The 27,304-nt window shown below is 42.0% G+C and overlaps 1 protein-coding gene across 1 annotated transcript in view; it reads right to left on the bottom strand.

Moving 5' to 3' along the window:
• Window positions 1–234: 234 nt before the first annotated feature.
• The window catches only part of LOC125455538 (uncharacterized), a 114,729-nt gene continuing 87,659 nt past the window's right edge, over window positions 235–27,304 (bottom strand). The window contains exons 4-8 of the mRNA XM_048537648.1: window positions 26,348–26,463; window positions 25,492–25,627; window positions 6,345–6,407; window positions 3,923–3,983; window positions 235–392 (exon numbers count right to left, since the gene is read on the bottom strand). Of these exons, the coding sequence (XP_048393605.1) occupies window positions 235–392; window positions 3,923–3,983; window positions 6,345–6,407; window positions 25,492–25,627; window positions 26,348–26,463 (534 nt within the window). The remainder of the gene's footprint in view (window positions 393–3,922; window positions 3,984–6,344; window positions 6,408–25,491; window positions 25,628–26,347; window positions 26,464–27,304) is intronic.

Genomic DNA, 27,304 nt, shown 5'->3' with positions numbered 1-27,304 from the left:
TTCTCATCTAAGATTAACAGGCATTCCAGGTGATACATTGACTGCAAATGACCTTTGCATTCGCCACCCATTTTTTGAAGAAAAAACAATAATATATTATCATGTTATTATTATTTTATTCAGACTAACCAGAAGAATTACTATAATGCAGTCTCCAAATCAAGAAAATAAATATTTTTGATCTTCCATTTCTTATTATTAATTGGATTCAAAGGACGTAAAGGATATCTGCACTTAAAAGAATTTGAAAAGACCTGGTTGAGATGATTTCTGATCCTGTCCAAATGAGAAACCAAAATTGAATTCATCTTTGCAGTTTCCAAAATTATTTGAAAGTATATCAGATTGGAAAGAAAATGTGAATGGCTGATCATTTGATGGACTGTCCATTCCTGTAAAAATCAAAATAAAACTTTACAATGTCACTGTTATAGAGTTGTGCAGCGTAGAAACAAACCCTTTAGCCCAAATCATCCATGCCAACTGGGTTTCCAAAACTTAAAGCTCCATTTACTTGCATTTGGCCCATTTCCCTCCAAACCCTTCCTATCCTTGTACCTGTTCAAACATCTTTTAAATGTACTCGCCTCAACCACTTCCTCTGACAGCTCATTCCATACACACACCAGCCTCTGTATGAAAAAGTTGCCCCTCAGGTCCCTTTAACTTTCCCCTCTCACCTTAAACCTATGTCTCTCAGTTCTGGTCTCCCCTGCCCTTGGTCAAAGACCTTGGCTACTCACTTTATCTATGTTTCTCATGATTTTATTATCCTCTATAAGGTCACCCCTCAGCCTCCAATGTTCCAGGGAAAAATGTCCTAGCCTATCCAGCCTCTCCTCATGACTCAAACCTTCCAGTCTCAGCAACATGTTTGTAAATTTTTTTTGGACACTTTCCAGTTTAATAACATCTTTGGATAGCAAGGCAACCAGAATTGTACACAGTAGTCCAATGTGACCTTACCAGTGTCTTGTACAGCTGTAACGTGATTTCCCAACTCCTGTACTCTATGCTCTGACCGATGAAGGCAAGCATGCTAAACACCTTTTTCACCACACCGACTACCTGTGACTTCACTTTCAAGGAACTATGTGCCTGCACCCACATGTCTGAAAACATGCCCCAGGGCCTTACCATTAACTGTGTAAGTCCTGCACTGGTCTGTCTTACCAAAATGCACCACTTCACATTTATCTGAACTAAACTCTATCTGCCATTCCTCGGTCCACTGGCCCAATTGATCAGGATCCCATTGCACTCGTAGATAACCTTCTTCACTATCCACAATAGAATCAATTTTGGTGTCACCTAAAAACTTACTAACCATGCCTCCTGTAGTGTCATCCAAATTGTTTGTACAAAAACCAAATAACAGTGGATACAGCATAGATCTTTGTAGGACACTAATGGTCACAGGCCTCCAGTCTGAACAACAATCCTCATCTCCTACCATCAAGTCAATTTTGTATCTAATTTGAGCTGACTATCCCTAATCAGTTCTTGCCTTTCCAAATGCTGGTAAATCCTGTGTCTCAGAACACTTCTAACAACTTAACCACCATTGCTGTTAGGCTCATCAGTCTGTAGTTCCCAGGCTTTTTCTTGAAGCCTTTCTTAAATTATGGCATATTATTAGCCATTCTCCAGTCTTCTGCACCTGATCCAGGGCTTTCGGTGGCACAAATATCTCTGCTAATGACCTCGCAATTTCTTCCCTAGCTCCCCACAATGCCCTGGAACACACTTGATCATGTCCCAGGGAATTATCCACTTTGTGCTTTAAGACCTCCAGCATCTATTCTTTTTAAAGGTGGGCCCTTTTCAAGACATCACTATTAATTTGCTCTGAGTTCCCAAACTTCCATGTCTTTCTCCAAGGTAAATACTGACATGAAATACCACCTCCTGTGGTTCCACATGCTTTTTACTAAAGTATATCAATGTTTAGGCATACTGTTATGATTCCAAAAGATGTTAATACTAGCTAAGACAGACCCGAAAACAAAGCCTAACTTGACATGTTATACGGTTGTTATGATGGTTGGTAACTGAATTATATTCAAAAGAGACTGCAGATGTTCTTTAACAGAATATAAATTTAATTAACAACAGCAAAAAAGTATATTTAAAATAGAAAGGACTTAAAACAAACAACAAAACAAAGTTTCAACCTGTTTCCCAACAGATAGTGAACTCCAAAGAAATATCACCCTGATCTCCAACTCTAATTTTTACTTAACTGACATTTCTCAGTTTCTTTGGACTGCGGTGATAGTATTACAATTATATTTCAAGTCAGCTGGCATGAATCTTTCACAATTTTGTTGACCTAAACTTTGTCAATTTTAACAACTTGAAGAATTCTGTAAAAACTCTCATAAAAGAAAAACACTTTGGCTAAGGTGATTAGTTCCATGAGATTAAAACCTGATTCTCATATAAGGAGAAAACTGTTTTCCCTTCTGAACCAAAGTCAAAAGCTAACTCATGGCCTCTGGTCCATTTGTAAATGCAGGAATATACGTATTCCATCTATTAACACGACAATTGTCCTGCCAGGCACTTGACTGAAATTGCATGCCATCTTCAAAATGGTGTAATTAGATCACTGTTCCATATGACTTTGAGCTTTTAAAAATTAAGTTCACAGAAGGAATCAAAGTTCTTCTGCTCTATTTTAAAATCCAACTCATAGAGTTATAGCGATATACAGGACAGAAACAAAACCTTTGGTCCAACTCATCCATGCCGAACAGATATCCTAAATAAGTCTAGACCCGTTTGCCAGCATTTGGCCCATATCTCCCTAAACCTTTCCTATTTGTATACCCATCCAGGTGCCTTTTAAACCTTGTAATTGTACTAGCCTCCACCACTTCTTCTAGCAGCTCATTCCATACACATACCATCCTCTGCATGAAAGAAACTGCCCCAAAGTCCCTTTTGAATCTTTCCCCTCTCACCTTAAACCTCTACCTTCTAGTTTTGCACTCCTCCATCCTGGGAAAAATACCTTATCTATATACCCTATCATGATTTTATAAACCTCTGTAACGTCATTCCTCAGCCTCTGATGCTCCAGGGAAAATAGCCCCCTTCTAATCAGCTTCTCCCTATAGCTCAAACACTCCAACCCTGGCAACATTCTTGTATATCTTTTCGGAGCCCTTTCAAGTTTCACAACATCCTTCCTATAGCAGGGAAACCGGAATTCACGTAGTATTCCAATAGTAGCCTAACCAATGTCCTGTACAGCTGCAACATGACCTTCCATCTCCTACAGTCAATGCACTGACCAATAAAGGCAAGCATACTAAATGCCTTCTTCACAATCTTATCGACCTGTGACTCCGCTTTCAAAGACCAAAGGATAATTTCCTAATAGATGTTTTATTATAATGTGAGTTACAAGTTAAATTCAATCAAAAGACATGAATGTTGCCCACCTAAAATGGATGGGAAGAGGCAGATTGCCAGCAGACAGAACATAATTTTACACAGTAAAATACTGCTGGCCAGGTCAGAAACAATAAGAAGTGGAATTTGAGAACATCTTGCTTTCGAGAAAGGAACTACCTCAGATCAAGGTAGGTCCAGACTTTAATTGTGAAGTAATGGGCAGGCATGTGTTTTTTTTGTGTGCAAGAAGTAAACTATTCTTGTGGTACCATAATAGTCACTGTCTACCACTTGGAAATAGATCCATTTATTTGCTGTCACTGTTTCCGGTCTGGAAACCAACTTTCTATTCATGCCAATATATTATCCCTTACCCCAAGCGCTTTAACTTTGTCCACTAACCTCCGATGAGGGACCTTATAAAAGCTTCCTGAAGTCCACTGGCCCTGTCTTATTGATTCCACTAGTTACATTCTGACTAGGATTGTAAATTGGAACTTTCAGATCTCAGATTACTTACCAATATCTTTCTGTGATGATGGAAGATTGCTTGTTATGTTAGAGGAATAGCCCTTTTCAGACTAAAAATAAACAGAAAGGCGGAATTATATTTTCACACAGACTTAGTAATATTATTATTAAAATTACATAGTATTCACGCAAAACATGCTTTTTGACCATGTCCAACCATGTCAGTTTATATTTTTCAGGAAAACAGTCAGCCTAGATTTACTTCTATTTCTTCTTCTAAATTTTTTCAGTTGTTTTATTTTCTTTCAATCCTTTCTTAAGCATTGAAACTATCCTACTTCCCTAGCTCTGAGAATGCACTCTGTGGCATCATGGATCTTAGTTTTAAAAATTGCTTTCTGCTCTTAATTCTTTAAGTTCTATATTTACTCTTATCTTCCCTCAATCTAGAGTCCATGATTACTGGAACTAGTCTGTTTCTATTCACTGTTTTTGATCTAAACTATAAATCACCTATAAGAAAATTTTCCCTATTCTAATGAGAACATAATTAATCCAAGGGCTCTCTGATTGGACTGACAGCATCAAAAGTTTTCACACTGTTCTCGACAGGATAGTAGAGTTGGCCAATTAGGAGATTACCACCTTGAGGAATGTGACATCATGTTCCCTTTTGGCAACTGCTGGCTCGGAACTACCCTTTGATCCCAGCCTTGGGGATCCAACAACTATGGGAAAATGTAGCACTTGATGTCTAATTATATAGGCTGAACTTACAATATTTTGGCTAAGTAACAGATACTGGCTAAGTAACAGATTTTGTCCTTCCCTTCAAAACAATAGGCTTTGTAGCTCCTCCAGTGCAAGTAGATATAAACAGTTATGATGTAGTTATGTTTACAGAGAAATGGTTTCAGGATATCCAAGAATGGGTACTGAACATCCAGGAGTATTCATTTCTTAGAAAATTCAGACAAAAAGGAAAAGGAAGTGGAGTAGCATTGTTAGAAAAGGAGTAAATTCATGCAATAGAGGGGAAGGATATCAGTTTGAAAAATTGAGATGTGGAATCTGTATGGGTGGAGATAAAAAACACCAAAGAACAGAAAATGTTGTTGGGCATTATCTACAGATTCCCCCAAACAGTAGTGGGGATGTAAGGGAAGGCACTAAACAAAAAATCAGATACATGCAATAATGGCAGAGCTGTAATCATGGGTACATTTAACATACATACACACTGGACAAATTATACTTGTGGTACCACAATAGTCACTGTCTACCACTTGGAAATAGATCCATTTATTTGCTTTCACTGTTTCCTGTCTGGTAACCAACTCTCTATTCATGCCAATATATTATCCCCTACCCCAAGTGCTTTAACTTTGCCCACTGACCTCCGATGAGGGACCTTATAAAAGATTCCTGAAAACCACTGGCCCTGTCTTATCTATTCCACTAGATACATCCTGAAAAGAAACAGTAGATCTGTTAAACATGATCTGTTTTTTATAAACCCATGTTAGTTTTGTCCAATCCCATTAATACTTTCCAAAAGTTCTGTTATCATGTATTTTATAACTGACTAGCATTGTTCCCGCTACTGCTGTTAGACTAACTGGTCTCTGTATTTTCTCTCCTTCCCTTTTCAAATAGTAGGGTTACATTAGCTACCCACCAGTCTGTAAGAACTGCTCCAGAGTTGATGGAATTTTGCAGCATGATTAAAAATTCATCAAATATTATTACTGCCACTTCCTTTAGTACTTTCGAATGTAGATTATCAGGTCCTGTTGACTTGTCAGCCTTTAACCTTGCAATAATTTCCCAAGCACTTTTTTTAACTGGTACTGATTTCATTCATTTTCACCCTCTCATTGACCTTTGGATCCCTAACATTTCTGGGGGGTTATTTGTGCCCTCTCACGTGAAACTGGAAACAAACAATGCAGTCAATTCTTCTGCCATTTCTTTATTCCACATTATAATTTCCCTAGCTTCTGACTGTTGAGGAACCTACATTTATTTCTAAGCAATCTTTTTCCCTCTGTATCATGATTTTCTAGCTGGCACAAGGGTTCATGTGGTCTAGTTCTGTTTCTATATCTTATGTTTATTATCTTTACCGTAGATCTACTGCTTGAGGCCAAAATCAACTGATGGTAGTTTGCACCAGTTATAATTCCATTACTGTTTCTTCTATACGATTTTTATTTGAAAATGTCTCTTATAGAGATTAAGTAGCCTCGTTCTGCCATTTATGGGACCTGGATTTGAAACCACCTGTAACTAACAAAATAGTTATCTATCCATATTACCAAAGTTTTCTTAGAACCCCACACACGAGACGCAAAACTATTTTTACCCACTCCAAATCATTAACAGGAAACTTTAATGTCCATAAATGCTATAAACAAGTGCTGAACATCAGCCAACTCATTATTAAACTTTTCAACAGCAATGATTTTTACCGTTTTCTTGAAGAACAAACTTGAAAACTCAAACTGACCCGAAGACATTTGATTGTCAGTCATCTGAAATATTGACAAATAATTATTAAGCACATATAAGAATCTCAAACATACGAATAAATATAATAAGTCCAGCCATACAATCTGGAAAATTGGGAAAAAAATATCCTGGCCCATAATGCAACTTTCTGTCTGGAATCCATCTGACCTTCTTTTCTAAACTTTCCAAGAAAGAATTAAGAAAGTAGTTCTTTGACTGCTTAAACAAACATGTTGGATATTTTGCAAACATCATTATTTGCATAGTCTAATTCAAACAGTTAGATCAATCCAAATATCAAAGAAGCTGGCAATATAAATGGAAGTACAAGTTTTACATATTGTAAAGTTCAAAGAGTTCAAACCACTATCTAAATTCAAAGACAAGCCACAGTTGAAATTTATGAAGTCTTGACAATCACTGGGTTAAAGTGTTAACATGTCAGAAACTGACAGACAGGCATTAATCTAGTGGTAATGTCAATGAGCTAATAGTCTAGACACCAAGATTAATGGAGCTGCTGGAGATGGAGATGCTGCTGGGCCTGCTGCGTTCATCCAGCCTCACATTTTATTATTTAAGATTAACGGAGCTATGGGTTTGAAGCCCACTATGCAGCTAGTGAAAATTGAACTCAACAAAATTCTGGAATTAGCAGTAGTCTAATGCAACCCTTGTAGTAAATATGCATCTAGTTTACTATGGCCCTTTGGGGAAGGAAATATGCCATTCTTACTTAGTCTGCCCTACAAGTAACTCTGGACCCACAGTAATACAGTTGGCTTTTAACTGCCTCTGAGATGGGCCAGCAAGTCGTTCAGTTCAACAGTAATTAGGGATGAGCAATGCTGTCCCATCCAGAGATGCCAACATCCCATTGACGAATAAAATACAAAAATTCAGAAAGGCAGACAACACTGACCTTTGTCATGTAGGTTCAAATTCCATTTTGACACATAAATAATGCTGGTGTTCCAGCGAGACACTGAAGGAATGCTATATTGTCAAAGGTGCTGGAGGCATTTTAACAAGCAAGAGAAGGTCGGTTTTGGTAGATATAGGGAACTAAATTCCATGAATGTCACGCTGATTTGGGATTTCAACATAATAGAACATAGAACATTACAGTACAGGACAGGCCCTTCGGCCCTCGATGTTGTGCCGACCTGTCACACCGATCTGAAGCCCATCTAACCTAAACTATTCCATGTACGTCCATATGCTTATCCAATGACAACTTAAATGTACCTAAAGTTGGCGAATCTACCACCGTTGCAGGCAAAGCATTCCATTCCCTTACTACTCTCTGAGTAAAGAAACTACCTTTGACATCTGTCCTATATCTTTCACCCCTCAATTTAAAGTTATGCCCCCTTGTGCTCGCCGTCACCATCCTAGGAAAAAGGCTCTCCCTATCCACCCTATCTAACCCTCTGATTATTTGATACGTTTCAATTAAGTCACCTCTCAACCTTCTTCTCTCTAATGAAAACAGCCTCAAGTCCTTCAGCCTTTCCTCATAAGACCTTCCCTCCATACCAGGCAACATCCTAGTAAATCTCCTCTGCACCCTTTCCAAAGCTTCCACATCCTTCTTATAATGCGGTGACCAGAGCTGTACACAATACTCCAAGTGCGGCCGCACCAGAGTTTTGTACAGCTTCACCATAACCTCTTGGTTCCGGAACTCGATCCCTCTATTAATAAAAGCTAAAACACTGTATGCCTTCTTAACAGCCCTGTCAACCCGAGTGGCAACTTTCAAGGATCTGTGTACGTGGACACCGAGACCTCTCTGCTCATCTACACTGCTAAGAATCTTACCATTAGCCCTGTACTTTGCCTTCTGGTTACTCCTACCAAAGTGCATCACCTCACACTTGTCTGCATTAAACTCCATTTGCCACCTCTCAGCCCAGCTCTGCAGATTATCTATGTCTCTCTGCAACCTACAGCATCCTTCGTCACTATCCACAACTCCACCGACCTTAGTGTCGTCTGCAAATTTACTAAGCCATCCTTCTACGCCCTCATCCAGGTCATTTATAAAAATGACAAACAGCAGTGGACCCAACACCGACCCTTGCGGTACACCACTAGTAACTGGTCTCCAGGATGAACATTTCCCATCAACTACCACCCTCTGTCTTCTTTCAGCAAGCCAATTTCCGATCCAAACTGCTATATCCCCCTCAATCCCATTACTCCGCATTTTGTACAATAGCCTACTGTGGGGAACCTTAACAAACGCCTTGCTGAAATCCATATACACCACATCAAACGGTTTACTCTCATCTACCTGTTTGGTCACCTTCTCAAAGAACTCAATAAGATTTGTGAGGCACAACTTTCCCTTCACAAAACCGTGCTGACTATCCCTAATCAATTTATTCTTTTCTAGATGATTATAAATCCTATCCCTTACCTTTTCTAACACTTTACCAACAACTGAGGTAAGGCTCACTGGTCTATAATTACCAGGGTTGTCTCTACTCCCCTTCTTGAACAGGGGAACCACATTTGCTATCCTCCAGTCATCTGGCACTATTCCTGTAGACAATGACGAGTTAAAGATCAATGCCAAAGGCTCGGCAACCTCCTCCCTGGCTTCCCAGAGGATCCGAGGATAAATCCCATCCGGCCCAGGGAACTTATCTATCTTCACCTTCTGAAGGATTTCTAATACCTCTTCCGTGTGAACCTCAATCCCACCTAGTCCAGTAGCCTGTATCTCAGTAATCTTGCTCTCTTCCGGATTTCCAGAACAAGTATGAAAGTGAGCAGGGAACCTTTGTGCAGCAGTTAGCTACGATATTTAAATATTCTAATAGTTAAGTAAGTCATATTTTAACCAAGACTTCTGGATTTAATAGCCAATGGATCTATTTCCTAAGCTGTCAGCAAATAGCCAAGGTGAGTACATGATAGGCAATGTTTCTTCCATGAAGCCAACACGGTGAGATGTGTTTGATAGTTGCAATTGAATAGCTTGAGCAAGTGTCACGTGAGAGGTTCTGGCTCACATAATTCCTTCTCACAAATTGCTTGACTTGCCACAACTAATTCTACATTTCTGCTGATCACAATTCTTTACTGAATTGGCCAATGGTCAATTTTCTACTCTATGTTAGATTCAGAACGTAAAAATAGTCAACCAGATTACTTTAGTAAACATCAAGATGATTAATTTATTTCAAAAAGGCTCATTCAATAAAGATTTAAAGTTGATTATTGCATAGCTCAAAATATGAATGTATAAATAAACCCTTCTAAGTGATTTAATTCACACATTTTTAGAATGTTGGGCTAAGTAATTGTCAATTCTTGAAGAAAAAGGACAACATATGAAAGGTTCCAGATGGCTGTTCTGGTGTCCTGGTACATCTAGCTGGTTAGTAGACACATGCGGTGGTCGCTGTAATCTTTTCAGAAATAATTCATTTGTGATATGTCAGGAAAAAAAAATTCCATAAGCTTCTCGGGAGAATTGTCATTCCAGTTCTCAAGCTCTTACAATGGATTCTCAAGAGATTTTCAAGAAAAGGGGAGTTCTATTATTCTGTCTTAACAGACAAACCGTCTTTTCCAAACAATCTTCAAATAACCCCAAACTCGTTAGCTAAGCCCTGGCATGTGATATTTCTTTAAAAATCTACAGAAATCCCATAATCTGAAAGGATTTGGCTGTTTATTTAGCTTAATTGTGTCTGAGAGCAAATGTACTTTTTAAAAGTCCAAAGTGGCTTTCCAATAATCTTTTTAAAAAAACTCAAATACATGCATTTCAAATAAACCAACTTTCACAATAATGAATGTGTCCTGAAAAGAAAAAGAATAATGGAAGCACATTCATAACAAGCGCTTAACAGGTAACTATAACTTTCTGGAAATCATTTCAGTTATGTTGCACTTCCCTCATCTTCAACCTATTTCCCTCCTTACAACATTCAATATATCAGAGCATCTCATGTAGCTTTACCTTGGGCTTCTGATAAAAAGAAAAAACAGGAGCTGCAGCACAAACACCAGCATCTAAACTAAAACCAGTGGCCTTCTTCTCAGCCACATACTACTCCATTGGGCAGAAAGAAAGAATCAACACAGATCTATCTTGCTTAAAAGAGATGAGAACCCAACAGAGGATCTACAGGCAGAGAGAGGATCATCTCCCTTGACAGACTTCAAAACATGCCTCAAAAGACTTAGTGATAATGGGAACTGCAGATGCTGGAGAATCCAAGATAATGAAATGTGAGGCTGGATGAACACAGCAGGCCCAGCAGCATCTCAGGAGCACAAAAGCTGACGTTTCGGGCCTAGACCCTTCATCAGAGAGGGGGATGGGGTGAGGGTTCTGGAATAAATAGGGAGAGAGGGGGAGGCAGACCGAAGATGGAGAGAAAAGAAGATAGGTGGAGAGGAGAGTATAGGTGGGGAGGTAGGGAGGGGATAGGTCAGTCCAGGGAAGACGGACAGGTCAAGGAGGTGGGATGAGGTTAGTAGGTAGGAGATGGAGGTGTGGCTTGGGGTGGGAGGAAGGGATGGGTGAGAGGAAAAACAGGTTAGGGAGGCAGAGACAGGTTGGAATGGTTTTGGGATGCAGTGGGTGGAGGGGAAGAGCTGGGCTGGTTGTGTGGTGCAGTGGGGGGAGGGGACAAACTGGGCTGGTTTTGGGATGCGGTGGGGGAAGGGGAGAGTTTGAAGCTGGTGAAGTCCACATTGATACTATTGAGCTGCAGGGTTCCCAAGCGGAATATGAGTTGCTGTTCCTGCAACCTTCGGATGGCATCATTGTGGCACTGCAGGAGGCCCATGATGGACATGTCATCTAAAGAATGGGAGGGGGCGTGGAAATGGTTTGCGACTGGGAGGTGCAGTTGTTCCACACTGCCCTCCAACCCCACCACACCCGGCACCTTCCCCTGCAACCGCAGGAAATGCTACACTTGCCCCCACACCTCCTCCCTCACCCCTATCCCAGGCCCCAAGATGACTTTCGACATTAAGCAGAGGTTCACCTGCACATCTGCCAATGTGGTGTAATGCAACCACTGTACCCGGTGTGGCTTCCTCTACATTGGGGAAACCAAGCAGAGGCTTGGGGACCGCTTTGCAGAACACCTCCGCTCGGTTCGCAATAAACAACTGCACCTCCTAGTCGCAAACCATTTCCACTTCCCCTCCCATTCTTTAGATGACATGTCCATCATGGGCCTCCTGCAGTGTCACAATGATGCCACTCGAAGGTTGCAGGAACAGCAACTCATATTCCGCTTGGGAACCCTGCAGCCCAATGGTATCAATGTGGACTTCACCAGCTTCAAAATCTCCCCTTCCCCCATCGCATCCCAAAACCAGCCCAGTTCGTCCCCAATCCCCACTGCACCACACAACCAGCCCAGCTCTTCCCCTCCACCCAGTGCATCCCAAAACCAGTCCAACCTGTCTCTGCTCCCTAACCTGTTCTTCCTTTCACCCATCCCTTCCTCCCACCCCAAGCCGCACCTCCATCTCCTACCTACTAACCTCATCCCACCTCCTTGACCTGTCCGTCTTCCCTGGACTGACCTATCCCCTCCCTACCTCCCCACCTATACTCTCCTCTCCACCTATCTTCTTTTCTCTCCATCTTCGGTCCGCCTCCCCCTCTCTCCCTATTTATTCCAGAACCCTCACCCCATCCCCCTCTCTGATGAAGGGTCTAGGCCCGAAACGTCAGCTTTTGTGCTCCTGAGATGCTGCTGGGCCTGCTGTGTTCATCCAGCCTCACATTTCATTATCTCAAAAGACTTAAGTGTGCACAGTAGATTCTTGTTGCCACCAGTAGCTTCCTGAAACAAAATCTCCTTCTTGGTGATAACCAAGTGTGAAGCTGGATGAACACAGCAGGCCAAGCAGCATCTCAGGAGCACAAAAGCTGAAGTTTCGGGCCTTGACCCTTCATCAGAGAGGGGGATGGGGAGAGGGTTCTGAAATAAATAGGGAGGGGGAGACGGACCGAAGTTGGATAGAGGAGAAGATAGGTGGAGAGGAGAGTATAGGTGGGGAAGGGATAGGTCAGTCCAGGGAGGACGGACAGGTCAAGGAGGCGGGATGAGGTTAGTAGATGGTAAATGGAGGTGCAGCTTGAGGTGGGAGCAGGGGATAGGTGAGAGAAAGAACAGTTGTCCCACCTCAAGCCTACATTTCCCACCTACTAACCCCATCCCACCTCCTTGACCTGTCCATCCTCCCAGACTGACCTATTCCCTCCCCATCTCCCCACCTATCTTCTCCTCTATCCATCTTCGGTCTGCCTCCCCCCTCTCCCTATTTATTTCAGAACCCTCTCCCCCCATACCCCTCTCTGATGAAGGGTCTAGGCCCGATACGTCAGCTTTTGTGCTCCTGAGATGCTACATGTGTTCATCCAGCTTCACACTTTGTTATCTTGGATTCTCCAGCATCTGCAGTTCCCATTATCTCTCCTTCTTGGTGAGACAGGTTGGATATTCTCAGGGTAGCCATAAGTGTCTCTTACTGGAGCTTCACCCTGCTCTCTTTCGATCTTTGAATTTCCAGAGTTTGGATGATTTCTTAAGTTGGGAGAAAAAGCAGAGAATTATGAATGTTTGTAGTGATTACAGCAGGAGGAGGTAGAAAATAATTCTGACTACGAGGCATGGATGTGAGAGGCAATAGGATGAGGATGACACAAGTGTTTGGGAATTGGTATGCTATTCATCTTTGTTCTCCACCTAGGATCTTGGGCCAACTTGGGACCCTGTCTCACAGTTGGAGAAACCATACTTCCAATTCCCACCTCCTTGGTCGCTTCCATCCACATCTGTTTGGTTGAATGTCATCCATTTCCTATCCTTGGTATGATCACCATGCTATAGTGCCTTACATTCTGTAGCTGGACTTCCAGACAACAGTAAGAGATCAGGCAGCAGCTTTTCAGATCTCCTTTCTATTCATGTTTTTGCTGCAGGCTGCAAAATTATGTGCCTGTGAATGACTAGAACTCACGACATAACTCACTTCATTAGAAATCCTTTGATAGATCCAATGCATCATCAAAATCTCCCTCCCTATTTATTGAGGGATATGGAAGCAGACTGCATCAGTCAGTATTATTTTCTAGGTTTCCAACCTGCTTATAGCCCTGATGTTTATTCAAGGACTATTCTAGGTTTCCAACCTGCTTATAGCCCTGATGTTTATTCAAGGACTATTACTTTAAAGTTTTAAATGAAATGCTAAAATGAGAGTCCAACTTTCCTCTCAGAGTAACATCAAAATATCTCTCAGCAGTTTTCCAAGGATAGTAGTATTGGTTCTCAGGGTATCCTAGTCAGCATTTATATCCCAACCAACATCTAAACACCAGATGCTCTGCTGTTTATGGGGCATTGCTGTAATTTTCCTACTTTAATACACTTGAAAAGTACTTCATTATTTGCAAAGTACTCTGTGACAACTAAAGTCATGCGTGATACAATTAACAATCTCCTGGACAATTAAGGAAAGCCAGTATGACTTTATTAAAGGCAAATTGTATTTAATGAAGTTGCTCGAATTTTTTTGAAGAGGTTACAAAGAAGATAGTTAATGTTGTTGATATGGTACATATGGACTTTGAAATGGCACAGTTCACAAGCATGCATAATGGGGTTTGGCCAAGAGCCCAGATTTCCATAAAAAGCTTTGCTTTATTAAAGTAGGTGCACATTATTTTATTGATACTTTAACAAGCTTTTTTATTCTGTGAACAATTTTGGCACTGCCTCAATGTTTACTAACATAAGGTAAAGAGGTGTTATTTGTTTATAGTTTCTGTTATTAATACATAAAAATATCTAGCTCATTAACCCTTTTATAGGATTCTGGACCAGTAATTACTTTAAAGAAAATTATGAAAGACATTTTTAAGCATTTCCACATATGTCTTTGTTACTATTGAGTTAATTGGTTCAGAACAAGAGTATGCACTGGATAAATGGAGGTACTATGAGCTTGCATGGTGAATATGAGGAGCAACAGCGTTGAGTAAGGGACATGGATTTTCATAGAAGGTAAGAGAGACCATCTGAGTATCAGTGGAAGCATGAGTTGGCATGGAAAATATGAGAGGGCGTTGGGGAAAAATAAAGCAAAGAGCTGGTATGGGGGCATGAATTTAACATTTTTAAGTTACTGTACATTTGGTTTCCCAATCAAAACCGTCATGCATGACTCCTTTGAGTGGCTGTGAACCAGGTGTCTTCGAAAAGCTAGTCAGTGACAACAGCTGCTGTACTGAATGTTTTCCAGTTTCTTCTATATTGATTTCTACATAACTTGTATGTTTTTTCTATGTTTGTTCATGGGATCTGGGCATCGTGGTTGGGTCAGCATTTATTGCCCATTCTTGATTGTCACTTGAACTGACTGGCTTGCTAAGACCATTTCAGGATAGTTAAGAGTCACCCTATAGGTCTGGAGTCACATGTAAGGTAGACCAGGTAAGGATGGCAAGCAAAATATCGTTCCCTGAAGGACAAGTGAACCGCGTGGGTTTTTTTTTACAACAATCAACAATGGTTACATGGTTGCTATTAGGCTAGCTTTTTATTCCAGATTTCCATCAAGCAAGATGGGATTTGAACCCATTTTCCTAGAGCATTTGCCTGGGACTCTAGATTATTACAGAAATTGTTGGGTATACTCAGCAGATCTGGTAGCGTCTGTGAACCGTAAGCAGAATTAACATTTTGAGTCCAGTGACCCTTCTTCTGGTAGCTGGAAACCACATGCTCTTGCAAGCCCAACCTCGTGGAACCCCTAACCATCCCTGGAACAAGGAACACGGTAAGCCAACATTGAGAAGGCCAATCAAAAGATCCCCCAAAACATTCAAGGTTGCAACTGGTGCCCAGGAAGCCATCAGGAGCACACACTTTTCCTTCTAGCGAGTTTTGAGAAGATTTGTAGCTCAGGGTGAGTTTCTGGATGTGAGTTTGCTCGCTGAGCTGGAAGGTTAGTTTTCAGATGTTTCATCACCATTCTAGGTAACATCATCAGTGAGCCTCCGATGAAGTGCTGGTGCTATGTCCCGCTTTCTATTTATCTGTTTAGGTTTCCTTGGGTTGGTGATGTCATTTCCTGCATTGGTGATGTCATTTCCTGTTCTTTTTTCTCAGAGGATGGTAGATTGGCTCCAAATCAATGTGTTTGTTGATGGAGTTCCGGTTGGAATGCCATGCTTCTAGGAATTCTCATGCGTGTCTCTGTTTGGCTTGTCCTAGGAGCGAGCAAACTCACATCCACTTTTCCTTCTGGAGCAGCAGACTTCCCTTACTGACACCTGGAATTGACTACCCAGGAAATGTGGAAGCTGCACTAGACTTCAGGTAAGACTGAAACTGCAGGGTTTCAAATCTTCCCTCCCCAGCATATTCCTTGCAAATGTCCAAGCCATTGAAAACAAGATGGATGGCCTTAAAGTTAGACTTATCTTGCAAAAGGAATTGACAGGTTGCTGGGTGCTCCATTTTATACATACATGACTCACTCCTGCAACACCTGGCTGTGCCTTACAACCTGAGGGTTTCTCAGTTCACTGAACAGACTAATAGGCATCCTCGGGCAAGGCAAGGGCAGTGAGGTCTGCTTCCTAATCGACACCACCTGGTGCTCAGACATGGCGAATCTGGCAAGATACTGCTCCCCAAGCCTAAAATATCTTACAGTCAATTGTTATTGGATAAGCATATGGATGTACATGGAATATGGATAAGCATATGGACGTACATGGAATAGTGTAAGTTAGATGGGCTTCAGATTGGTATGACAGGTCGGCACAACATCGAGGGCCGTAGGGCCTGTACTGTGCTGTTATCTTCTATGTTATCTCTATTACCAACCACATGATTTCAAATCCACAGTTCTGTTAGCAGCCTACATCCCACTTTATCTGGAATTGAAAAGTGCATTTGACGAAATATACCATGTTATAAATAGGTTTTAGACAGATTACTTTAAGGCCTTGATCATCATAGCTAGTGACTTCAACCAGGTCAACCTCAGAAACGTGCAACTGAAATACCAACAACACTTCTCGTATCCAATCAGAGGTCCAAACATCCATGAATGTTGCTTTTTAACCATCAAAGATGCCTACTGCTCCAGCTCCTATCTTCATTTTGGAAAATCAGATCATAATGCTGTGTTTCTCCTCCCGGCTTACAAGGTGAAATTGAAGCGCAAGAACCCAGTAAAGAAATTAGTGCAGTATTGGTCTAGGCATCCAAAGGGCTTCTATGGGACTGCTTGGCATCAGTGGACTGGGCCATATTCAAGAATTCAACAACCTAAACAAGTACGCCATTATCGTCACAGACTTCATTAGTAAGTGTTTAGAAGACTGCATGCCAAAGAAGTTAATTTGAATATTCCCCAACCGGAAACAATGGATGAACCAGGAGATCCACCTCCCTACAGAAGTCCAGGTCTGAGGTGTACAAGTCGGGTAACTCTGATCTATATAGAAAATCTAGGTAAGACCATCAGAGATACCAAGAGGCAATACCAAACTAAATACCAACTTGAGACCTAGACCAGCCATATGGAAACGTCATTTGAGGCAAGGCCTACACAACGTACCGCTTACAAAATGAAGCTGAACAATATAATGGGCAACGGTATATTTCTCTCCAACGAGCTCAACTCATTCTACACCTGCTTTGAACAGGAGGTCAATGAAACAATGTTACCTATCCCATCAGCCTTGGATGCACCTGTACCCATGATCACCAAGACAGATAGTATATCAGCCTTCTTTACAGCAAACCCACGGAAAACGACTAGCCTGGATGTAGTCTGTAGCTGTGCACTCAGATCTTATGCGGCCAGCTAACGAGAGTATTTTCAGATATCTTTAACATTTCCTTACTATGATCTGAAGTCTCCACCTGCTTCAAGAAGACCACCATCGTCCCAGTGTCTAAGAAAACTCATACAGCATGCCTCAAATGAGTACTGTGTGGGTGGTTCTGACCTCCATAATTATTAACAACTTCAAGAGGTTAGTCATGACTCACATCAACTTCAGCCTACCAAACTGCCTTGATCTTTTGCAATTCATCTATTTGTGCAACAGGTCCACAGCAGATGTCATCTCTCTGGCCCTACATTCAGCCCTGGAACATCTGGATAACAAGACTACCTACTTCAAGCCCCTACTCATTGACTAAACTTCCACTTTCCATACCATAATTCCAAAGAAACTTATCTCTAAAACCTGAGACCTAGGTCTCAGCTCCACTCTCTGTAACTGGATCCTTGACTTCATGATGCAAAGACTGCAATCAGTAAGTACAGGTGACAACGCCTCCTCCACTATAATCCTCAACACTGGTATTCCGCTAGGTCATGTACTCAACCCTCTACTATACTCCTTATACAGTTACGACTGTATGGCCACATTCTGCCTCAATTCCATTTACAAGTTTGCTGATGATACCAACATTGTAGTGTGGATCTCAAACAATAATGAAACAGAATACAGGAAAGAGATTGTGTGCTTAGCGATATGGTGCAAAGACAACAATCTCTCCATCAACATTAGCAAAATGAAAGAACTTGTCATTGACTTCCGGAGGCAAAGTGGAGGGCACACCATGTTTGCAGCAATGTTGCTGAGGTGGAGATGGTCAAGAATGTCAAGTTCCTGAGAGTGATGATCACCAATCTGTCCTGGTCCATCCAAGTTGATGAAATGATCAAGAAAGTGTGACAACAGCTCTACTTCCTCAGAAGGCTAAGGAAATTTGGCATGTCTGCAAGGACTGTTACAAACTTTTACTGATGCATGATAGAAAGCGTTCTATCTGGATGTATTACAGCGAGGTTTGGCAACTGCTGTTCCCAAGACTGCAAGAAACTACAGAGAATCATGAACATAGCCCAGTTCATCACGCAAACCAGCCTTCAATCCATTGACTCCCTTGTTCGCTCCACACTGCCCTCCAACCCCACCACACCCGGCACCTTCCCCTGCAACCGCAGGAAATGCTACACTTGTCCCCACACCTCCTCCCTCACCCCCATCCCAGGCCCCAAGATGACATTCCACATTAAGCAGAGGTTCACCTGCACATCTGCCAATGTGGTATACTGCATCCACTGTACCCGGTGCGGCTTTCTCTACATTGGGGAAACCAAGCGGAGGCTTGGGGACCGCTTTGCAGAACACCTCCGCTCAGTTCGCAACAAACAACTGCACCTCCCAGTCGCAAACCATTTCCACTCCCCCTCCCATTCTCTTGATGACATGTCCATCATGGGCCTCCTGCACTGCCACAATGATGCCACCCGAAGGTTGCAGGAACAGCAACTCATATTCCGCCTGGGAACCCTGCAGCCATATGGTATCAATGTGGACTTCACCAGTTTCAAAATCTCCCCTTCCCCCACTGCATCCCTAAACCAGCCCAGTTCATCCCCTCCCCCCACTGCACCACACAACCAGCCCAGCTCTTCCCCCCCACCCACTGCATCCCAAAACCAGTCCAACCTGTCTCTGCCTCCCTAACCGGTTCTTCCTCTCACCCATCCCTTCCTCCCACCCCCAGCCGCACCCCCAGCTACCTACTAACCTCATCCCACCTCCTTGACCTGTCCGTCTTCCCTGGACTGACCTATCCCCTCCCTACCTCCCCACCTACACCCTCTCCACCTATCTTCTTTGCTCTCCATCTTCGGTCCGCCTCCCCCTCTCTCCCTATTTATTCCAGTTCCCTCCCCCCATCCCCCTCTCTGATGAAGGGTCTAGGCCCGAAACGTCAGCTTTTGTGCTCCTGAGATGCTGCTTGGCCTGCTGTGTTCATCCAGCCTCACATTTTATTATCTTTCAATCCATTGACTCCATCTATATTTCTCGTTGCTTCAGGAAAGCAACCAACATGATCAAAGAAAAACTGAAAGAACTGTGAATGTTGTAAACCAGAAACAAAAACAGAAGAGGATGGAAAATCTCAGCAGGTCCGTGAAGAAAAATCAAAGTTAACATTTCAGGTTTGCTGATCTTTCCTCAGAACTGATGGCAGCTAGGAAAATATCAGTTTATATGCAGAAAATCAGGTTCGGGGTTGGGGGAGTGGGGTAAGGAGTAAATGATAGGTAGGAATAGAGCCCAAAGAGTGAGAACAGTTGAACAAAGGAATTGATAAACGACCTGATGGGAGAGTGAATAGCTGTTAATGGAGACTGTTGGTGGCTGACAATAGAATCTTAGAACCCCTACAGTGTGGAAACAGGCCCTTCATTCCAACAAGTTAACACAGACCATCAAAGCATTCCACCTAAAACCATCCCCTATAACCCACCTAATCTACACTTCCCTAAACACTATGGGCAATTTAGCATGGCGAATCCACCTAGTCTGCACATCTTTGGACTGTGGGAAGAAATCAGAGCACCTGGATTAAACCCAAGCAAACACAGGGAGAACATGCAAACTCCACACAGACAGCCACCTAAGAGTAGAATTGAACCATGGCCCCTGGTGCTGTGAGCATGCAGTGCTAACCTCTGAGCCACCATGCCACCCCTGCACAGAAAAACCCCAAGTGATTTCTAATCAATTGCCTTAACCACTTAGTGTGTAATGGCAGACAACGTGATAACAAAGCCTTGTGTGTTTGGTGGGGGGCTAGGACATGGTGGAGTTCAGATCCTAAAATTATTGAACTTGATATTGAGTCTGGGGAGCTGCAGCGTCCACAAGCAGAAAATGAGGTGTTGTTCTTCCAGGCTGCACTGAGCTTCACTGGAGCACTGCAGGCACTGCAGCAAGATATAATCAAAGACCCTTCCAACTCTACCTATACTCTCTTTCAACCTCTTTCAATGAGCAGAAGATATAAAAATTAGTATGCATGTACAAATAGATTCAAGAACAGCTACGTCTCCTCTGTTAACAGGCTTCTGAATGGACCACCCAAATTTTAAACTTAATGTTGATTTCGCTCTGTGTGCCTTCTCTGCAACAGTAACATTGTATTCTTTGCTCTGTTCTGTTACTCTGATGCACTTTGGATGGTACTTCGGTTTGTACTACATGCAAAACAAAATTTTCCACTAACCTAGTTACATGTGACAATAATAAATCAAATCAAAATGTCCTGTTCCATCAATAGGATAGACCAAAGAAGCTTGCAGTTGGAAGGTGTTGCTCCGGGAGTCCACAACAGTGATTCTACATCAGTTGAAATATGGGCAAGGACACGTCCTCCTGATGATCACCTACTGTCCCACCTCAACTGATGAATTAGTCCTTCTCCATGTTGAACACCAATTGGAGGACATACTGAAGATCATAAGAGTACAAAATGGGATCTAGCTGGGGGAACAACAATGTCCCTCACCAAGGACAGCTAAGCAGTACTGCTACTAGCTGATCTGCCCAAATACTAAATGGACATAGCTGGTAAACTGGGCATGTGGCAGGCAACCATTAAAACTGAAAAACTTACTTGACCTCATTCTCATTAATCTACTTGTAGTGGATGCAACTGGCAATAGCAGTAGAAGTGAGCTTCACACAGAACTTAAGGGTCTAGGCCCGAAATGTCAGCTTTTGTGCTCCTGAGATGCTGCTGGGCCTGCTGTGTTCATCCAGCCTCACATTTTATTATTATGAAAACCATGTCTGGCCTTAACATTGACAATGCACTCCAGCATGTTGCGTGGCACTACAACCTACTAAATAGGATAGATTTCAAATAGGATTAGCTCAAAATTAGGCATCCACAAAGCACTGTGGCCATCAGCAGCAGCAAACTATACTGAATGTAAATTCCATTCCCTCTGACCAGGAAAGAGTTTGCCCTGGATTCCCATTGATTCGAGTTTTGTTAGGGCTCCTTGATACCACATTCAGTCAAATTCAGCTTTGATGTCAAGGGCTGTCACAGTGACCACACCTCTAGAATTCAGCTCCTTTGTCCATGTTTGAATCAAGGCAGTAATAAGGTCAGGAGCTGAGTGGCCCTGGCAGAACCCAGACTAGGTGTCACTGTGCAGGTTATTGCTGAGCAGGTGCTGCTTGATAACATTGTTGATGAAATCACTTTACAGATGATTGAGAGTATACTAACATGGTGGTAATTAGCTGGGTTGGATTTGAGATGAGATAATGGGAACTGCAGATGCTGGAGAATCCGAGATAACAAAGTGTGGAGGTGGATGAACACAGCAGGCCAAGCAGCATCTTAGGAGCACTGAAGGGTCTAGGCCTGAAACGTCAGCTTTTGTGCTTCTAAGATGCTGCTTGGCCTGCTGTGTTCATCCAGCTCCACACTTTGTTATCTCGGGGTGGATTTGTCCTGCTTTTTGTGCACTGACATACTTGGGCAATCTTCCACATTGCCGGGTAGATATCAGTGTTGTAACTGGAACAGGTTGGTTAGGGGAGCAGCACGTTTTGGAGCATAAGTCTTCAGTACCATCCCTGGAATGTTGTCAGGGCTGGTAGCCTTTGCAGTATCCAGTGTCTCCAACCATCTCTTGATATCATGTGGAAGGAATCAAATTGGCTGAAGACTGGTACTTGTAATGCTGGGGACCACTGAAGGAGGCAGAGATGGATCATCAACTCGGCACTTCTTGCTGAAGATTGCCGTGAATGCTTGAACCTTATCTTTTGCACGAATGTGCTGAGCTCTTCTACCATTGAGGATGGGGATATTTGTGCAGCCTCTTCCTCCAGCGAACTGTTTAATTGTCCACCACCATTCACGACTGGATGTGGCAGGTCTGCAGAACTTAGATCTGGTTATAGGATCGCTTAGCTTTGTCTATCACTTGCTGCTTTCACTGTTTGGCGTGCAAGTAGTCCTGTTTGGTGACTTCACCAGGTTGATACCTTATCTTCAGGTATGCCTGGTGTTGCTCCTGGCATGCCCTACTGCACTCCCCATTGAACCAGGGTTATAGAGGACTTAGAACATAGAACAGTACAGCACAGTACAGGCCCTTTGGCCCACGATGTTGTGCCGAACTTTTACCCGAAACCTAAAGTCTATCTAGCCTCCACCACTACCTTATACTATCAATCATATGCCTATCTAATAACTGCTTAAATGCCCCTATTGAGGCTGACTCCACTACCCTCTCCGACAATGCATTCCACGCCCCTACCACTCTGAGTAAAGAACCTACCTTGATGTCTCCCCGATATCTCCCTCCTTTCACTTTAAAACTATGCCTCCTTTGTAAGAGCAACCTCTACCCTAAGAAAAAAGTCTCTGGCTGTCTACTTTATCTATACCTCTGATCATTTTGTACAGCTCTATCAAGTGTCCTCTCATCCTTTGTCGTTTCAAAGAGAAAAGCCCTAGCTCTCTCAACCTATCCTCATAAGACTTTCCCTCCATTCCAGGCAACATCCTGGTAAATCTCTTCTGTAACTTTTCCAACTCTTCCACATCTTTCCTGTAATGAGGCAACTAGACACCAAAACTGGATACAATATTCCAGGGTTTTGTATAGCTCGCGCATAACTTCATGAGTCTTGAATTCAGTCCCTCTATTAATGAAAGCTAACACACCATATGCCTTCTTAACAACTCTATCCACCTCGTTGGTGGCTTTCAGGAAACAATGGATATGAACCCCAAGATCCCTCTGCTCCTCCACACTGCCAAGAATCTTTCTGTTAACCCTATATTCTGCTATCAAATTTGTACTTCCAAAATGAATCACCTCACATTTTTCAGGGTTAAACTCCATCTGCCACTTCTCAGCTCAGCTCTGCATCCTATCAATGTCCCTTTGTAACCTAAAACAGCCCTCCGCACTATCCACAACTTGACCAATCTTCATATTGTCCGCGAACTTGCTAACCCACCCTTCCACTCCTTCATCCAAATCACTTACAAGGTCTCCTTGCCCATGTTTAACCTGAAACGATGAGAGCTCATGTGGTCCAGAGTCAATGTTAAGGATTCCTAGAGCAACACCCTCCTGACTGTATTCCACTGTGCTGCCACCTCTGCTGGATCTGTCCTGCCAGTGGGACTGAACATAACCATTGTGATGGTGGTGTCTGGGACATTGTAAGGTATGATTCTGCGAATATGACAAGTCAGACTGTTGCTTAACTAGTTTGTGACAGCTCTCCCAATTTTGGCACTAACCCCCAGATGTTAGTGAGGAGGACTTTGCAGGGTCGACAACGCTGTTTGTGCCATTGTCTTTTCTGGTGCTAAGGTTGATGCCAGGTGATCCATCTGGTTTCGTTTCTTTGAGACTTTGTAGCAATTGGTGCAACTGATTGGCTTGCTAGACTATTTCAGAGGGCAATTGAGAGTCAACCACATTGCTGTGGTCTGGAGTCACATGTCGGCCAGACCGGGTGAAGGTGGCAGATTTCCTTCCCTGAAGGACATTAGTGAACGAGATGGGTTTTTCCGAGTATCGGCAATGATTTCATGGTGATTAGTAGATTCTAAGTTCCAGACTTTTATATTAATTATTGAATTCAATTTGTACCATCTGCCACGGTGGAATTTGAAGCCGGATCCGCAGAGCATTACCTGGGTTTATGGATTAATAGTCTAGCAGTGATATCACTAGGCCATCACCTACCCTGTAATCTAAGATCTAAGCACCACAGTCCTGTCTAATCCAGTTATAAATGCTAGTGGACAATTAAATAATTCACTGGAGAAATAGGGTCCACAAATATCTTCATACTTAATGAGGGGGGAGACCAGTACATCAGTGCTAAAGATAATGCTGAAGCACTGGCATCCTCAACTAGATGTACTGAATGGATGATCCTTCACGGTTTGTTCCTGAGGTCCCACCATCAAAAATCCTAGGGTTTGGCCAATTGGATTTATTCCAAATGATATCAAGAAATAGCTTGGGGCAGTGGATGCTACAAAGGCTACGGGCCCTGACAACACACTTGCACATGTGCTACGTTACAATCATCCATCCAACCACAGCTCCAGGATATTCAATGGAATTATTATCACTGTATCCCCACAATCAACATCCTGGAATCTACTCAGGTGATTTTACTTGACAAAGGACCAGCACTCTGAAAGCTTGTGTTGTCAATATCCTGTTGAACTATAACTTGGTGTCGTGTAGACTTCTGACTTTGTCACCTCTGTCAATACTGATATCTCTACACCATTGCATTTTGGAGGTTACCATTGGTTGGAAACTGGACTGGACCAATCATATAATTCCGTGACCAGAAAAGCAAGTCAGAAACTGGGAATTCTCCAGCAAATAACTAAGCTCTTTAAGTCTCAAAACCATTCCATCATCTATAAAGCACAGGTCAAGAATGTGTTAGTATATTGTCCACTTGCCTGAATGAATGCAGCTAAAAAACATTCAGGAAGCTTGACAGGATGGAGGACAAAACAGCCAAATTGATTAGCACCCAATTTATTACTTTAACATTCTTTCCTTCCACCACTGACACATAATGACAGCAGTGAGTACCATCTACAAGATGCACAGCACATCAAATCTATGACTTCTACAACTTAATAGGGCAAAGGCAGGATATACATTGGAACATGATGCAAGTTCCCCTCCCGGCCACACATCATTCTGTCTTGGAACTATATCACTGTTTTTTCACTGTCAATGAATCAACATTTTGGAAACCCTACCTAACAGCATTGTGGATGTACTTGTTGTTAGTATCTGATTTCGTTAAAGGGATGCTAAATACCTTGGAGTTAAATGTAATAAGGCAACAGATGTTGGGAACTAATTAGTTAACTGTTTTAAACGGCATAAAATTTGTCAGTCAGAAGATTGGAGGGCTTATTAGTATGTGAATAGTTGAAATAAAACTCAGTGTAAAAAGTGCATGCCTGAACTCTGTCAAAAGTATGTATCTCCTTGTGATCAACAGATCATCAGATCGGCTACAGTGGTTCAAGAAAGCAGATTACATCACCTCTTCAAGAGCAATTTAGAATGGGCAACAAATGCTAGCCTAGCCAGTGATGCCACAGCCGAAGTATGATAAAAAAAACTTACTTAAATTATACCAAAATCTCTTCTGCCAAATTGTTAAATATCTCAAAAGTGTCAAAAGTAAACTCTTACCTGCTCTGGGGTGTTGCTTAGGTCAAACGCTGTTCTTCCAAATAAATTAAATTCAGTGGATTTGGGTGTAGAAGTATTCAGGAAACAAAACCCAGGAGACTTTAATGGTGTTTTCCCAGTGGTTAAGTTAGAATTCCTGATGCAAATATGAAATTTAAATTGTAGCATTTCCTTCACAGAGATAACATAAGCATGTCAAGATGCTACAATCTGGGCCAAAACGAACAGTGAGAATAGAAGGTTGTCATTTATTCTGCCATGTACTGAGAATGTAATTCAGTTGTGAAATGATAAGACCACTAGTCAGATAGCAGGGGAAAGGGATATAATTTTAGCAAGATCCAACAGTTGTGCTGCATCACACCAAATTCGAATGAATAACAATTAAGGAATACTACAATGAATCATCCGAAAGGAGTCAGATTGAATAGAATTGAGAAAGAAATGAGTTTAGATCCGCTTCAAAATAGGACAATAGTCAACAGCTACATTCATATACTGACTTCATGCAAAAAAAAAGGAATCTTCATAGAAACATCATTGAGCAAAATTAAATACTGAGCTACATGCATTAAAATGATATTAGGCTAATATATGGAATGTTAACTTTTCTGGAATTATTGTTCCTTAAAGAAGTAGCATGTTCATTGGGAGACCTTTTCAGAATGAAAGTTTGTTCAGGCACTGCCTCTCTTCAGGGCAGGTTTATAACTAGTTTTCAAATATGTGGATTAATTGAATAAATAATACATGCCACTCCAAAAAAAGGTACACTTAAAAGTTTTAAATTTTCTGTTTTCGAAGATAAACATAATTTCTAATGCATAACAATTTGTCTCAATAATCAAGTATTTACATTCCAAATTCTTTTTGTCCTGGCTCAACCTGTTCAGGTGTTCGTGGAAGAATATGTGGTGTGTCATTAATAGTCTTTTCTGGGTCAACATTCATAGATTTTAGTCCAATCTGTGCCTTAAAAAAAGGGAAAATGTATTTTAAAATAATTATTGTTTTCAACAATCCAAAGATATTGGAACAGTAGCATGGTTAAATCTATCATAATGTAATAATTTGGAAGTCGCATTATGTGATAATCCAATAGCACCCTGAACAATTTTCAATACAAAAAAACACAAGGCATGAAAAGAAAATGTATGTTATACTAATGACAATCAAAATTCCAGAAGTGGAGAGTTAGCCACAAGTCCAAAACAAAAATCTTAAAACTGAACAAAGCAAAATAATTTGGTAAAAGGGAGGTAAACTCTGGGGCTGGCTGTAAAAATAGTCCAAAAGGTCTGACAGCAAAGAAAGGATGGAAAACAGTTATGGGAATGATTCAAGGGGCACAAAATTACCATTTTTTGGCTAAGTGCAAGTCACATTCAATTTGGTGAAATGATTCTTGTCATGTAGTTGAGTGAGTTTTTTTTTAACCGTATGTTACCAAACTCACCACTTTAATTGCTGTTTGACCCCTCATGGCGAGAATAATGCTCTATTTCCAACCCATTTTACTGTGCAAGGTTCACAGAGGAACTTACCTATCAGCAGAGCACCTACATAAGACAGCAACACTTCAGGCCGTGTCATCTTTCAAAGCACATTGCGCACCTGGAAGAGGCCTACCATCTGCAAGCTCTGGTCCTTGGCTGTCTTAGGTGTCAGGAGAGATGGCAAAGAAGGGAAAATTGGCTTTTTGGAGCTGGACTTGGATGTCCTTGTGTATAGGATGGCAGACAGCAGAGGAGTCCTCTTCCAGGAGGCCATGCCACCATACCATGCCAGTTTGATCGGAGATCTCAACCCAGAT

The sequence above is a fragment of the Stegostoma tigrinum genome, chromosome 10 (assembly GCF_030684315.1).
Source record: "Stegostoma tigrinum isolate sSteTig4 chromosome 10, sSteTig4.hap1, whole genome shotgun sequence".
Taxonomy (NCBI): domain Eukaryota; kingdom Metazoa; phylum Chordata; class Chondrichthyes; order Orectolobiformes; family Stegostomatidae; genus Stegostoma; species Stegostoma tigrinum.
This window is presented reverse-complemented; position numbering and strand designations above follow the sequence as displayed.